Source organism: Vipera berus (assembly GCF_964194415.1).
Source record: "Vipera berus genome assembly, chromosome: 2".
NCBI lineage: Eukaryota > Metazoa > Chordata > Lepidosauria > Squamata > Viperidae > Vipera > Vipera berus.
The window spans coordinates 179,854,102-179,869,101 of NC_138203.1; the positions used below are offsets into that span (position 1 = coordinate 179,854,102).

At 40.8% G+C, this 15,000-nt stretch overlaps 2 protein-coding genes across 4 annotated transcripts in view; both read left to right on the forward strand.

Annotated features, from left to right (window-relative positions):
• Positions 1–3,851, forward strand: part of RAB40B (RAB40B, member RAS oncogene family) — a 22,564-nt gene extending 18,713 nt beyond the window's left edge. The window contains exons 3-6 of the mRNA XM_081321704.1: positions 250–310; positions 575–652; positions 1,674–1,896; positions 2,785–3,851. Of these exons, the coding sequence (XP_081177830.1) occupies positions 250–310; positions 575–652; positions 1,674–1,896; positions 2,785–3,056 (634 nt within the window). The 3' untranslated portion in view covers positions 3,057–3,851. The remainder of the gene's footprint in view (positions 1–249; positions 311–574; positions 653–1,673; positions 1,897–2,784) is intronic.
• A 2,216-nt stretch (positions 3,852–6,067) lies between these two features.
• WDR45B (WD repeat domain 45B) overlaps positions 6,068–15,000 on the forward strand; it is a 15,583-nt gene continuing 6,650 nt past the window's right edge. Inside the window, exons 1-6 of one of the 3 annotated variants that reach the window (XM_081320422.1) lie at positions 6,068–6,370; positions 9,116–9,190; positions 9,645–9,746; positions 10,768–10,855; positions 11,252–11,346; positions 12,315–12,505. In XM_081320422.1, coding sequence (XP_081176548.1) covers positions 6,304–6,370; positions 9,116–9,190; positions 9,645–9,746; positions 10,768–10,855; positions 11,252–11,346; positions 12,315–12,505 — 618 coding nt within the window. In that variant the 5' untranslated portion in view covers positions 6,068–6,303. The remainder of the gene's footprint in view (positions 6,371–9,115; positions 9,191–9,644; positions 9,747–10,767; positions 10,856–11,251; positions 11,347–12,314; positions 12,506–15,000) is intronic. The other 2 variants (XM_081320423.1, XM_081320421.1) reach the window with 2 other exon arrangements.

The following is a 15,000-nucleotide window of genomic DNA, read 5'->3' on the forward strand; positions in this document are numbered from 1 at the left end:
GGCTGCACACAGATATACACAGAATTGTCTGTAATGTGTGCACTGATCTGAATTCAAGTATCTTGTTTTCAGTTTTGGTAAATTGTTGAATATTAATAACAAATATAAAAATGATAAATGAAGATAAAAGCAAATTTGAGAAAAGTCAATATGCATTTGTTAATCAGCTTAATCAGACAACTGTTTATAATACTTCACTCTTAGAATGGAAATGACTATATTATTAATCGTGTGCTGTATCACCTTCAGGGACACATCTGGACAAGGCAGATTCTGTACCATATTTCGTTCCTATTCCAGAGGTGCTCAGGTAAGTACACACTCTGAACTGTATCAGTGAGGCAGAGGGAAATGATAAGAATTAACAGGGGAAGCAAAATGATAAATGTATTGTCCTACTTTCTAAAATGTGTAGACATTTGTGCTGAATATGAGTAATGTTTTACCGAAAAGTTCAGATCTGTTCAACACAACTTCTTATAATATCATCAAATACCATTACACAAGATTGTATTATGCATATTTAAATTTACCCATATGTCAGACTAACTTTAAATGGATTTCATTCACCCAGGGTGTGATACTGGTATATGATATAACAAATCGCTGGTCATTTGATGGCATTGATCGGTGGATAAAGGAGATAGATGAGGTAAGATATCGAATAATATATTTACCTGAATCGAAAAGAGTTCTACATTTAAGATACCACCTAAATTACCATCCACAGGCTGTAAAATGGAAAGACCTGGTGTAAACTCAGTCATTGTAGTTTATAAACAATGATTCATGGCTTTGTTTTGCAAATTTGGGCAGTTGTGGCTTACTCAACAAAACATGCCTTTTAAAAAATGTTGTAGTTGGTTGTGTGGATGGATGACTCCCAAAATCACTATGGGTGGACAAGAATAGAAACTTAAGAAGAAGAAAACTAAGAATGATTAGGACAGTGTTACAGTTCCTAGAAAGAATCCTAGGGCTGTACGATGAAGCAAAAGTTTCTTATTACTTCTAGAAGTGATCTGTCTTCAAAGATTTTTTCATACAGTGGCTTGATGGTCAAGCATTTTCATCAACCTTAAATTCTTCCCCTTTCCTTCTAAGCTTTTGCTGATTTATGGATTGCATACTCCAGGAACATTTATGGAGTACATGTTCTTTGTCAGTGTTTCAGAAGAAGTGATGCTAGATTTCCTTTCAGGGAAGCAAAAGACGAAAAAAATGGCATTCTTTGAGCAGGTGATAATTGGATCAGGATCCTAAATGCTTCTATTTTTTCAACATTCAGGGAATAGAAAGTGTTAATTCCCTACATCATCTCTCTTGTGCAGCCCATTTCATTTTTCTACACTTGGTTGTAGCCTGGTCTATGTATTACATTAAGCCATGCTTTATTTTGTCATGATCTGATGAATAAATCACAAATTGGCCAGAATCATATAATACACGAAGGTATCAATTGTGTTTTAAAACCAGACATCTGTCTTCATACAATATTTACTATAATCCCAAATAACAACCTTATGATTTTGCGTATTAGTGAACCCAGTCCATATGCGATAATTAGACAGTCAGAAAATTAAGCTAGCCTGAGTAATTGATATGTGGTTAGTCATTTTGAGGAAAATGGGTGTAGATTTTGAAATTAACATTGTTCTGTTTCTCTTTCTCAGCATGCTCCTGGTGTACCCAAAATCCTGGTTGGCAACCGCCTGCATCTAGCCTTCAAAAGGCAAGTGTCTACTGAGCAGGCACAGGCTTATGCTGAACGATTAGGCATGACATTCTTTGAAGTAAGCCCACTCTGTAATTTCAATATCACAGAGTCCTTTACAGAACTTGCAAGAATAGTGTTAATGAGACACGGAATGGACCGGCTGTGGAGGCCAAACAAGGGTAAGCAACAGAAATGTATTTACTTCTTCCTATGTATGCTAGTTATATATTTAGTCAGGATGAAAAAAAATAAAAAAAATATTTTGATATGTATTTGTGATTTAATGTTATAACCAGCGCCTAATAAATGCTTCCCATTTTAAGATGAACAATCAGAAATTAGCCCATGCGTTCCCCAAATAAGATTGATATACAGCAGTTCCTAGTAATTCTGCTGAGTTCATCATGCCAGTAATTTTGCAGAAACACTCCAAATCCCTCATGCCTCATCCTACTCCTTCAAGATAAATGGCAGACCAAAAGCAAAACCAACAGGAGCATCAGCAATCTAGGCTCAGCTTAATTTAAACTTCACCCTTTCCTTCAAAAGAAAAAGGCAAGGAAGATGTGGAACTGATCCTGCAGAACTCCTAGAAATTTCATTGCAACTTCCCCTTAATGAGGAAGGATATGGTATAGTTCAGGGTTGTCAAACTGTCAGCCTGCAGGCCGGACACGTCATCCAGAAGCCATGCCCACCCCATTGCTGGCAATGGCAAAATTGTCCCAATACACTGCACAATGTCACGTGATGTCGCGAGTTTGACATGTCTGGTATAGATTAAAGAAGCAGCAAATCAGGTTTTCAGAAATGCAGTCATACTATTCTTATCATTTTAGCTTTGGGAGCATTTCTAGGGGGCTCCCCCAAAAATGTGCAAGATTATTTGTATCAATGAAGGCAAGCCAAGGTAATGGGAAGAATCAGTGGAGGATTAGGGTGGTACTTCAAAAATAGTGAAGTAAAGATAGGGTTATTAAAACTTATACAAAGTTCTAGCTGTGTACTGCCACCATGTGGCTGTTAAGATCTTTTTAATATCTAATCTTACTTGTTTTATGTTTCAGTCTTGAGTCTACAAGATCTTTGTTGCCGTGCTATAGTTTCCTGCACGCCTGTGCACTTGGTTGACAAACTTCCACTCCCTGTTGCCTTAAGAAGCCATCTCAAGTCATTCTCCATGGCCAATGGCCTGAATGCTAGAATGATGCACGGTCGTTCTTATTCTCTCACCGCCAACAACAATAACAAAAGGAACAGCCTGAAAAAAGCCAAAATCATCCGTCCGCTTCAGAGCCCTCCAAAGCCTTGTGCCAGAAATAGTTGTAAAATCTCCTAAGCTATCTTTGGAAATCTTTGCCCAGCATTGTTTAACACAAGGACTAATTCAGTAGCCAAATCTATTGTGTGTAGGTATTGCTTTGCAGGAACAGGACAAAAGAAAAAAAATATTTTAGATGATTTGTTTTTAACAATGCTGCTTCCAGATATATGATGCACTTTGTGCAAACAGAGGAATGTGAACCTTTAATGTTGGGTTTTATATATATCAATTTTTTGATGTGCATGAAATCTTTGTGTATTTTATAAAGGGAATAATTTATCACAAAACTGAGCTTTTGTGTCACTGAATCTCAAATGTGACTAATTTTTAATATTGCTCAATTATTAAATTTTATTTCCAATTAGAATTAAAGTCAATGTAGATTCATCTAGTTTTAAATAACAATGTATTGTATACATTGTAAAAGATATAAGTAGTGACATTCTAGTATTGTTTCAGTATAGCATCTGATTCTGGTTTTGTACAGTTTATTGAGTGATTCTGAAGCACGACTTTTGAGCTACCAATGTAATATGCACAAGAAATTGTTTCATCCATGTATAAAACATTTGATAAAGTTTTTTGCTATGTTTCAGAATTAAATTGTGGATTATATGCTTATTTTTCTGGTAAATCTACATTTTTGTATTAAATATTCTAGTGATCGTTATATAGTGAAAAAGCCAAAGACATCAAGACATATTTGCTATAGCCTAAGAAAAAATGTAATTTGAAAAGCTGCTTTATCAGGAAAGGACACTATTATTTAAAAATAAAAATAAATCCTGCAAAGTATATGTGTGTTTTTTCAACTGAAATATTTTATCCTCCTTTCCCAGCTTTTGAATGCTTTCTCAAATCTCTATTCCTCTATTAAGACAAATGTTTATTGTAATTTGTTTGCAATAAGAGCCAGTTTCCTTCCATTTTAACTTAAGTAATCAGAAAGACTTGAAATAAATACCCTGAATAATGTCATAAAGCAAATTTATTCATGTTTTTAAAATAATGGTGTTTTCAGTCAGGCAGCTTATATTGCTATCAGTGAACAAATGCAACTATCATGTTTTCCCTCTATAATAAATTTTATGGTAAGTAAAATAGTCCTAAGATAGTATAACCTACAAATGACATAGTTACAAATGAAATATGTTTGAATAGCTTTGAGTAGTTTACAAATTTATGGAAGGAAATGCAATGATCTTACTGCAGATAAGGGTTTTTTTTCTGTTGATTTTTTTAAATTTTAAATTGATTTGTTTTTCATATAGTTTTGCTTTGATTTTTACTTTGATTTCATTTGGGATCTAATTATAATACTATACCTTTGCTGCAGTTGCTATTATTGCTTAGTTTATAATATCTTTACTGAGGAGAGGTTTCTGAAATCTATATGTGCTATATAAATTTCAGTCCTCTGATATTATTACCATTTTTCATAAACACAATGAATTCTTACAAGATATGTCAGTAGCAACTGTCAATCTTATCATAGCAAAATTTATCTCATTATTGTTTTATCAGTTTTGAATCCCCTCAAGTCCTGCTGTGCTGCCTCATTGTAGTGATTGCCATTTGCGACTTTCCCTGTCAGCTTCCCATAAACAAAATCAATGAGAAGCTGACAGGAAAGTTTGCAAGTCATTCCATAAGACACTTTTTCTCCCACTATGGTGTACAAGATTACAGGGATTTTGTACATGGTGGCACAGTGGCTAGAATGCAGTATTGCAGGCTGATTCTGCTCACTGCCAGGAGTTCGATCCTGAAGATGCTCAAGATCGACTCAATCTTCCACCCTTCTGAGGTCTGTAAAATGAGGACCCTGATTGTTGATTTCATAGCATCTGTCCACTGTTTCGTAGAACATATGCCCAGGGTCCCAGCTGTGTCACCTGCACTCAGAAGTGCCTGCTGTAGCCTCTGCTAGCCCCATGAATAAAAAATTATACCTCTTTATAAATTTACCCAAAGGAGGAAGGTATTGTCACTAGGGGAGCAGAATTTCCAGCCTCGTGCAAGTAGGCAATAGAAACCAATGTAGCTTCTGTTATTGTATGTGCGACTGATACATTAGGTGGTTTGGAGGAATTTTCCTACAAATTCTTGCCGCTAAGCGTAAGCATATTTTAATCCCCCCCCCAAATTTGGGATTTTATCTAAGAGTCGTGTATTCCTTCCCACCCTTCATGGATTACTGCCTTGTCGTGGCGAAGGGGCTTGCGTAATTCAATGAAGCTATGAGCTATGCCGTGCAGGGCCACCCAAGACGGACAGGTCATAGCTGAGAGTTCTGACAAAACGTGATCCACTGGAGAAGGAAATGGCAAACCACTCCAGTATCTTTGCCATGAAAACCCCATGGACATTACCAAAAGGCAAAACGATATGACACTGGAAGATGAGCCCCTCAGGTCGGAAGGCGTCCAATATGCGGACACGACTTCGCAACTAACAACAATTCCTTCCCAAATTACCTCCGTTGATCGGCAGCGTCAGAGTGCAGCCGCACTGAAGTGAAAGGGGGGGGGAGTGTCTTACCGCCCACTCCTCTCTCTCCAAAGTCGCTACTTACCTATTTTGTAAGGACCAGGGCAGGGGTAGGCAACCTCGGCTCTTTTATGACTCGTGGACTTCAACTCCCAGAATTCCTGAGTCAGCATAGCTGGCTCAGGAATTCTGGGAGTTGAAGTCCACGAGTCATAAAAGAGCCGAGGTTGCCTACCCCTGGACCAGGGGAACACAAAACCGATGTAAGGAAAGCGACAATTCGGTCTACTATGATCTTGGGTTTACCCCGTGTAATTAATTCTAAGTAGCTTTACTCAGAAGTAGGAACGGTGTACGGAGCGGACTTCCGCCGCGAAAGTCAAGTCCGTCGTTAAGCATCCGAAACGCGAGAGCGCGCGAATTCAAGCAGGAATTAGCTCGGCCCTCAGCCGGGTGGGTTTCCTTTCATCGATGCGCTCTGCAATCAGGCAGCGGCCGTAAATCGGCCAGAGACTGCAGTTCTGTAGTTACTGACTGTCCTGATTCGGGGGAAGCCGCCGCCGCCGCCGCCGCCGCTCAACAGCTTGGTATTCCTCCAGCAAAGCCAAGCAAAGCGGTTCGATGCGCTCTGCGCTCGGGGTGCTCCTGATCTAGTCCGGAAGGAATCGTGTGGCTGCCGCCGCCGCCGCCTCCTCCTCCTCCTCCTCTCCTCGCCTGATGGTGTGAGCGACCCTGTTTCCCCAGGCCGCGGCCTTTCCCATCGTCCGGCGCCATGAACCTGCTCCCCGTTAATCCGCACGGGAATGGCTTGCTCTTCGCCGGCTTCAACCAGGACCACGGTAGGGATCTCATGGGGGTGTGTGTATGTGTGTGTGTGCGTGCGTGTCTGTGTGTGTCTGTTTGTGTTTGTGCGTGTATGTGTGAGATCATCTGCTTGCCTGCCTGCCTGCTCGCCCGCCCGCCCGCCCGTCCGCTGCCCATTTCAGGTGTTTGCGGACCGGGAAACGCAGACCTGCTTGTTTCCTTTTCCCCCGGGGTTCTTGGCTTCTGCTGTTTCTGGGAAGAGCGCCGGTTGCTAGACCAGTTTCCTAGGGAGGAGGTAGCGAGAGGCTGGAAGCGAAGTCGGAGAATTCCTGCAGCGTTTCCTTCTGGATCTGCTTCTGGCTCTTCGGCACATAACTACCGGGCGCCCGACCTTTTTCAGTTGTTGGGAAAGATCTTTTGCCGCTGCTGCCGCTTGCTTTCTGTTTTGGGGCGGTTGTTGGCAGCGTTTGGATGGCACATGTGCTTAACTCTGGTGTCCAAGGTTTTCAGTCCAGTTTTCTGGGCTCGCAAGGCACGCCAGGCTGAAAAGCAGTTGACCAGTCAGTGGTTCGGTGACGGAGAACAGACTGGGAGGTTTTACTGGGAACAAGAGGCCAGTTCTCCATCTGCCAGAGGCTAGTTTTAAGTAGAGGAGTCAGCAGGAAGAAAGCCAGAGGTTAGCAGAACCGTTCAGATTTATGGTGAAGAATCAATCGCACCCATCGCACACTCTTTATGATACAGAAATTCTATGTAGTTTTGTTCCCTCCCAAGATAAATAAGCTTTTATGAGGCAGAAATAGTAGCATAGGCAGGGTCTGGCTTTTGCTGTTTAAGACTATACACACAGGAACTCCTTATTGTTACATGTTTGCTGGGCTTAACCCTCACTTTTTCTTTTCTATAGCTGATGGGTAATTTACCAGTTCTCTTTTGTAAGTACAGTAGGTGCAGCTGACCTGCAGCTCTTCCTGAATAGAGCCCTACTCTCTTCCTCATGGCCAAGTTAAAGTGCTACTCACTGATTCTTGAGCCAGCAAAAAAGCATGCTGGCCTAAAGTGTGTCACTTCTGTGGCCGATCCCTAGTCTGCCGTGCTAACAGAGATAGTGAATGGAACTTAATTTACCGCAGGACAAGTTTAAAACGGATTGATGGATCCCCAGATTTAGTTTGTCCTCCCTCTGAGATTCACCTGCTGATGGAAAACAACCATAACTCCCCCTAACGTGGGGTTAGATGAGTTTTAGACGTGCTTTGAATGGCAGGTTTAGCCACCACTTACCAAGTTGTTCAACTAATAGGCACTAAGGGTGTATCTGGGGTAAAGAAGGAGAGAGTTCGCTCAGTTTTGCTGCAGAATTTTCTGAACATTGATACAGTACTTTCTGAAAGAATATATTAAACCCTGTCTCAAAGAGCCTGGCTAGCAGATAACAGACTGGAGGGAAAGCGAAGGAGAAGTAGGAGAAAGCAACTGATTGATAAGGAGTAAGCTCCTTCTTGACTAGGACTGCTGGGGAACCAAAAAGAAGCAGAATGATCAAGGAGTTCAGTTTGTTTATTTTATTTGTATTGCTGCCTATTCTACAAACCATTCAAGGTGGCATAGAGGACAAATTTAAAAACAAATTGTAACAGTAAAAGTAGAACTCAATAGCCAGCAGGCCCAAATGTCAAAAAACAACCATGGAGAACACATGTCTTAGACCTGATTTTGATTTGTTTACTGTGAAAATGGCAATAATCACTAGGGATCTACAAAGTATTCTATGTACAAAGCACTACATTCACAGAAGACCTGATTTCAGGTTGTCCATACCTGACTGAAACACAAGAGTTTTGGATGGTTTTGGTCTGTATATGAAATCAAAACAGGGCTATTTTTGTCCTGATGTAGACCGAAGCATGATTGTTCTGGGTAGATTGATTTGGGAGGGTAAGGAAATCAAGAACATGGTTGGCTAAAAGAAGCAAGGGAAGGAAGACATTAAGAAGATAGGCTGACGGGCAGTCTGGTGCAATATCTGTTTTAGGAGTTACTTCCTTGCAGCTGAGACTATTCCAGTAAAGAATAGAAACAGTTGTTGCAGCAGCTGAGGGAAGGAAAGAAAAGTCCTGCAAAGATTGAAGGAGGCGTGGACCTGCCAAGTGTGCTGAGAATCTGTGGCATTGGGAATTAAATGAAGGGAGAAAAAGAAATGTGCTGTGTGTGTGTGTGTGTGTGTGTGTGTGATGTGCATTGTGTGTTGTGTATAGAGCTGCTAAGAAAGGGTAACATACATCAGCCTTGCTTATAAACCCTAAGATCAAAGGCATCCTCCATATTTTCTGTCATATGTATATCAAAACAACCAAACTGTTTTGGTTCTGCTAAACTGCAATCAATCTGAAAGGATTTGCCTGTACCTCCAGAACCCAATGGTTTCTTTTGGGTTGCGTATAAAACATATTTCTAATTTTGTGTACACCCGTAATCACCATAATATCTATGCAACAGGCATAATGGTGCCTCCTCAATTAAAGGAGAGAATACATAACCATGGTGGTCCTACCTCCTGTTGTCGGTGCAGCACTGGACTAGAGCTCTTTCAAAAGAGTACAAGATCCATGTTTGAAATGCTCACCAGGTTATGGCTGGAGATCTTGTTTGCCAGCTGCTTTATTATGAAAATTGCAGTTATTAAACCAGTATTTTTCTGCATGCAAAGTATGCTTTAGCATGCCTTGTTCTTTGTCCATTGTTAACACGCAGCATTTATACCTATCCTTTCTTTTTAGGATGCTTTGCATGTGGAATGGAAAATGGATTTAGAGTGTTTAATGCAGATCCACTCAAAGAGAAGGAGAAACAAGGTGAGATGGTTCCTCGGTATACATTGCTGCTTTTCAGCTCTAAATAATCCATTGGCATTATGATTTTGTGCCTGGTACTTTTGAATAAAATCCAAATAAATTTATTGTATTTTGCTCCCAATTAACTTTGCATAAGATTATAGCCTTAAAATATTTGATTGCCAGGGAATTCTAAATCTTGAAGGCAGTTCTCATTAACTATTCATGGAAGTATTGCTTCCTGATCTATAATAGTTATCCATAATGTATAATCAGAAAAAAACCTCTGATCACACTAGAAGAGAGAGCAAACATTTTCTTAGAATGAGGCAAACAAAAATGTAGAGTACTGCATGTAAGTTTAAATGTAATGTTAAGTCTAAAGAGAAACTCCCTTTGTTCTACACATATATTCTGACAGAAAATTTGGCATTGAATGTTTTATTTTATACATGCTTCCTCCTCTGCCTCTTAGAATTCCTAGAAGGAGGTGTCGGCCATGTTGAAATGTTGTTTCGCTGCAATTATTTAGCTTTGGTTGGTGGAGGGAAAAAGCCAAAGTATCCTCCTAATAAAGGTATAGTATTGAATATTAAATAGTATTTTTACGCTTGGGTTCAGTTTTAAAACTGCCACAATGCTCTAACTGAATTGTCTTCCTCTCCTGAGTAGTTACAGTTTTAAAAAATGTGAGGGCAATTCTTACATTTTTAAAGGATGCAGTGAAAGCAGTTATTTGTTAGAGCAGAACCTGGTCTGTTGTGCTTCCCATTTATAACTGTTTATGATTTTTATTTATAAATAATAAACATGCTATTTATTGCATCTTCTCTTAATAGTATAATACAATAAAAAGTCATAATCTGGTTAGAGAGATGGATTGTGACACAAGAGGAAAAATGGAATAAAATTTAAGAATAGGATCTGTAAAACTGAATGTAGGAATAGCTCAAAGAAATTTATGGTATCAAGGCTGGGGGATTTTGAGTTTTGTAAGAGTTATTATTAGTAATAGGTAAAGGTAAAGGTTCCCCTGCACATGCGTGCTAGTCGTTTCCGACTCTAGGGGCCGGTGCTCATCTCCGTTTCAAAGCCGAAGAGCCAGCGCTTGTCCGAGGACATCTCCGTGGTCATGTGGCCGGCATGACTAGACGCCAAAGGCGCACGGAACGCTGTTACCTTCCCACCGTTGTGGTCCCTATTTTTCTACTTGCATTTTTACGTGCTTTCGAACTGCTAGGTTGGCAGAAGCTGGGACGAGTAACAGGCGCTCACTCTGTTACGCGGCACTCGGGATTCGACCCGCCAAACTGCCGACCTTCTGATCGACAAGCTCAGCGTCCTAACCCACTGAGCCACCGCTTCCCTGTATTAGTAATAGAAGTTGTAATTTGTTTCCATTCTGTTGGACAGTTGAAGTCCAACAACATTTTCTGGAGATATCCCAGAATTTAAAAACATCTGTCCCAATTTGGAATATGAATCTTTTGTTTTATCTATATAATGAGGTGACCTGAGATATAACTTCCTAATGGAGCTAGTTTGTCAGTGTTGAAGGTCTTTGTTTTAAAATTAATAAGATACTTCCTTCTCTGCAGTAATGATCTGGGATGACTTGAAAAAGAAGACAGTTATTGAAATAGAATTTTCCACAGAAGTAAAAGCTGTTAAGCTGCGAAGAGACAGGTAAGTGCTCAGTTTGTGGAACAGAAGGATCGTTTTATTTGTGTTTGTTTTGATTTGTTCCATTAGTTAGATATTTTTAAGGAAGGAAAAGACTGTGAGTGTTCATTATTTATTAACATACTGAACTGTTTTGAATAAAGGAAGGGATGGAACAAAGGAAGGGATGCTGTACTGATACGCTTCAGCAAACACAAATAATTCTCAGCCTTACAGACAGAGCCTCTCTGGCAGAAAGAGGCACGAGCTCCTGCTTTGTGACTACTTCTGAGATACTTTTAAGTAATTTTGAAAGCTTTGCTATAATAGCCTAAAGCAAAAGGAAGAAAATTGGGTCTAGGGTTGGCTTTCTAGTACAATCTGAGTGCTGTATCTATGTCAGTGCCTTTTCTCTTCCAGAATTGTCGTAGTTTTGGACTCTATGATTAAAGTTTTCACATTCACACACAATCCTCACCAGTTACATGTCTTTGAAACTTGCTACAACCCTAAAGGTACGTGGTCTCTGTTAGAGAGAAGACATTACAGTCTCCATTGGTTTGTGTTTTGTTGCCATTATGCTTGGGGGTGGGGTGGGGTGGGTCGATTGATGTTGCTTATTTGGCATATATTCACTGTTCCTAAGACAGCTTGGCATTTTCTAAATGGAAAGCAAACGCTCCGTTACTGAGTTCAGTAAGGTATGTTCATCCCCATTGCCTGTGGGGTGGCATTTGTCTTTCTTGGGGTTTGGGAAGGTTCCACTATCATACGGCATTAAATGTAATTCTGAGGTTTTGTTACTGCCAGGCCCCAAGAACCAACGAAGACACATGGAGTTACTTTTGAGCAACTTCCTTTATTGCCCCCTTGCCTATGGAGAGAAATCTTGCCAAACTAAAGCAGCTATTTGCATCACTATAGATATACTCTGGGAATCATTAAGGGAGGAATCTCCTTAATGCTCTTTTCTCCCAACCAAACATTCCAGGCTTCGGTGACACTTTGCCCTCTGGAATGCAGCCTCTCCCTCTTGGAAATCCAGACTACATCCCACTGCCGTTATATGGTTATTAAAGTTTCTGGCTACATAATAATGTCAAGCCATATTATACATATAGAAGTATTTTTTTGCTAATCTTAAACCTAAAATTACCGATAGAAGACGTCTTTGTAGTTCAGGCTTGAACTGTGGAGTCCTTGGTGCTCCCTCAGCTGGATGGTTTCCTTGCAGCCATTTCATTACCAAATGAAGTAGCAAGTGCATCGGTAATATTAACTGAGTTTGGTAATAAAACGTCTGCAAGGAAAGCCCCAAACTCAAGAGAGGACCAAGGACCCCACAGTGAACCTAAAATGTAGCTTACTCTGTGAAATAGCCTATTAGTCTGAGGACATTAAAACTTCTTTAGGCTGGGATGGTCTGAGAGAGACCATAGTAAAAAAATAGCTCTTCTTTAATACTTGGAATTGTTTATTTTAGGTCTTTGTGTCCTGTGTCCAAATAGTAATAATTCCTTACTTGCATTCCCTGGAACACATACTGGACATGTGCAGATAGTAGATCTGGCAAACACTGAAAAGCCTCCAGTAGATATACCTGCTCATGAAGGAATCTTGAGCTGCATAGCCCTAAATTTGCAGGGAACAAGAATTGCTACAGCATCAGAAAAAGTAAGCAAAACGTTTTGCTATATGATTAACTAGAGAGCCACATCACCATCTTGGATGTGTTCATATAAATGTTTAATAGTGTCTTGGTAAGAGTCTGTGTGTCATTCTTAGATTTCTTTCTCTCTCTCTCTCTCTCTCTCTCTCTCTCTCTCTCTCTCTCTCTCTCTCTCTCTCTCTCTCTTTCTTTCTTTCTTTCTTTCTTTCTTTCATTTATAGGCTGCCCATCTTACTTCAGGGTAACTGGTGGCTTATAATCATAAAAATATAAAAACTATATAAACTAAAATCAATAAAGTTAATATAAGATCCAGAACACCGCGGCCCAATTTAAAAAATGGGGAAGGCAGGAGCAGGCTGGCGGGAGGAGGTGGGATCCGTTGTTAATCAACCACCTCCACTGTGATACTTCCCCAGTGGGGCCCCAACCTAACTGGCAGGGCCAGGTCTTTGGGCTCTTCTGGAAGGTCAGGAGGGTTGGGGCTGAGGGTGTGAGGAGCAAGGTATTCCGCAGGGCAGGTGCAGTGGCAGAGAAGGCCCTTTTCCTGGATCCCACCAGTCAGAACAATCAGTGGGCCCCCCTTACATTCCAGGCTGTCACCCAGGCTTCGGCAGTTTATACTTTTAGCATTGGAGAAATGGGAAATCAGTCTCTTTTTTTTTATTGAAAAGTTTTAACATACATTTTATCTTTAACAATCCCCCCTCCCCCTCCCATACCCATCCCTCCCTACCCCTCCCCCCTTCCCCCCCCCCCGACTTCCCAGAGCTAAGTACAGGGTATAAAAACAAGAAAAAAAACAGTCATAAACATCCAAATGCTAACAACCACAAACTCTAAAATCTATCACTCTCTAGCTCATATAGGATAACTACAAACACTATTACTATTAAATATAAAAAAAGAAAAAAGAAAAGAAAGGAAGACTTATTCAAATGCTACATGAAACTTTTTAGTCCCGTATTTGTTCTGGATATACTCAATCCATTTTCTCCACTCCATAATGTAACGTTCTTGCGAGTGATCTTTCAAATAAGCCGATATCTTTGCCATCTCTGCCAGGTCTGAAACCTTTAAAGTCCATTCTTCTATAGTCGGCAGTTCCTCCTTCTTCCATGGTTTGGAAATCAGTCTCTTAAAGATCTCTGGATTATGGTAAATTGACAATTCCCAGTTAGGAGCCATTGTTTGGTCTAAATTAAATTGTAATTGATCTGGAGTGGCTTCTTTCTATTCTTTGTGTATGGTAGTCTATCTCAGTGATTCCATTGTTATCAACCTACAGTTTGATCTACTCTTTGCTGTTTTACAAAATATATTATTTATCTTATGCAGGTGTAAGGCTATATCAGTTTAATACTTCAGTTTATGAAAATCTTTACTTTTAAAACCAAATTCATCTTATGTCGTTCATGTAGCATTTCCTGCACGGTCCTCCTTTGGCGTTGTTAAGTGAGGATTGTTGTTTGTTAGGCAAGCACCTGCTCGCAGCTTCCTGCCAGCTTCCAACAACCACAGTCAGTGGGGAAGCTGGCAAGAACTCGCCAGTCCCAGCAGGCAGATAAGTGGTTGCTTCCAGATGGTGGGGCTCTGTGAGGGGTGAGGGAGATGGGGCACAAGCTCTGTGGTGTTTGGGGTGGCTGCCACCAGGGGGAGGAGGTGCAGCATGAGCGCCCTGGGGCTTGAGATGGCTGCTGCTAGGTGGGAAAGCGGGAGTGATGGGGGAGGCGTGAACAGTGCAGTGGGACTTGTACTGGCTGCTTCAGGGTAAGAACGGGTGCACAAGTGGTCAGGTAGGATGTCTCAGTGATCAGGGAGACACAGTGCAAGCATAGCGAGGCTTGAGAATGGTGCTTGAAGGTATATGGGTGACCAGCTAGCCTGAAAGGGCTGGGGGAGGTTCATGGGTGGGTGAGACTTACCCAAGCAACTTGTAACCTTCCCTTGGCTTTGCTTGTGGAAAGTCAACGAGATAGATTGCAAATTGTGACCATGGGACACTGCAACTGTCACAAGTGCAGTCCGGTTACCAAGTGCCCGGATTATGATCATGTGACTGCAGGGGTGCTGGTATGGTTGAAACTTTGAAGACCAGTTGTAACCACTACTTGATCAGCGCCATAGTAACTTTGAGCAGTCACTGAACAAGTGGTTGCTAACCGATGACTGTCTGTTTACAGGTAAACTGGAAAGGAATTTTAAGGATATTGAATTAGATTGTAACTAGGGGCACCAAGATTTAATTTCCCAGTTGACCATTAAGTTCATTAAATGACTTTTGGTCAGTATTTGTCAGTCCAGACCACCTTGCAGACTTGTTATTAAGATAAAATGGAGGTGAACCCTGTATATAGAAATTGCATTTAGATTTATATACCACCCCATAGCATTTTACAACACACTCTGGGCAGTTTACAATGTAGAGCAGGCATATTAAACTGCCGGCCCGCGGGCCGGATGCGTCACAATGAAACTGCGCCGACCCCATTGCCGGCAA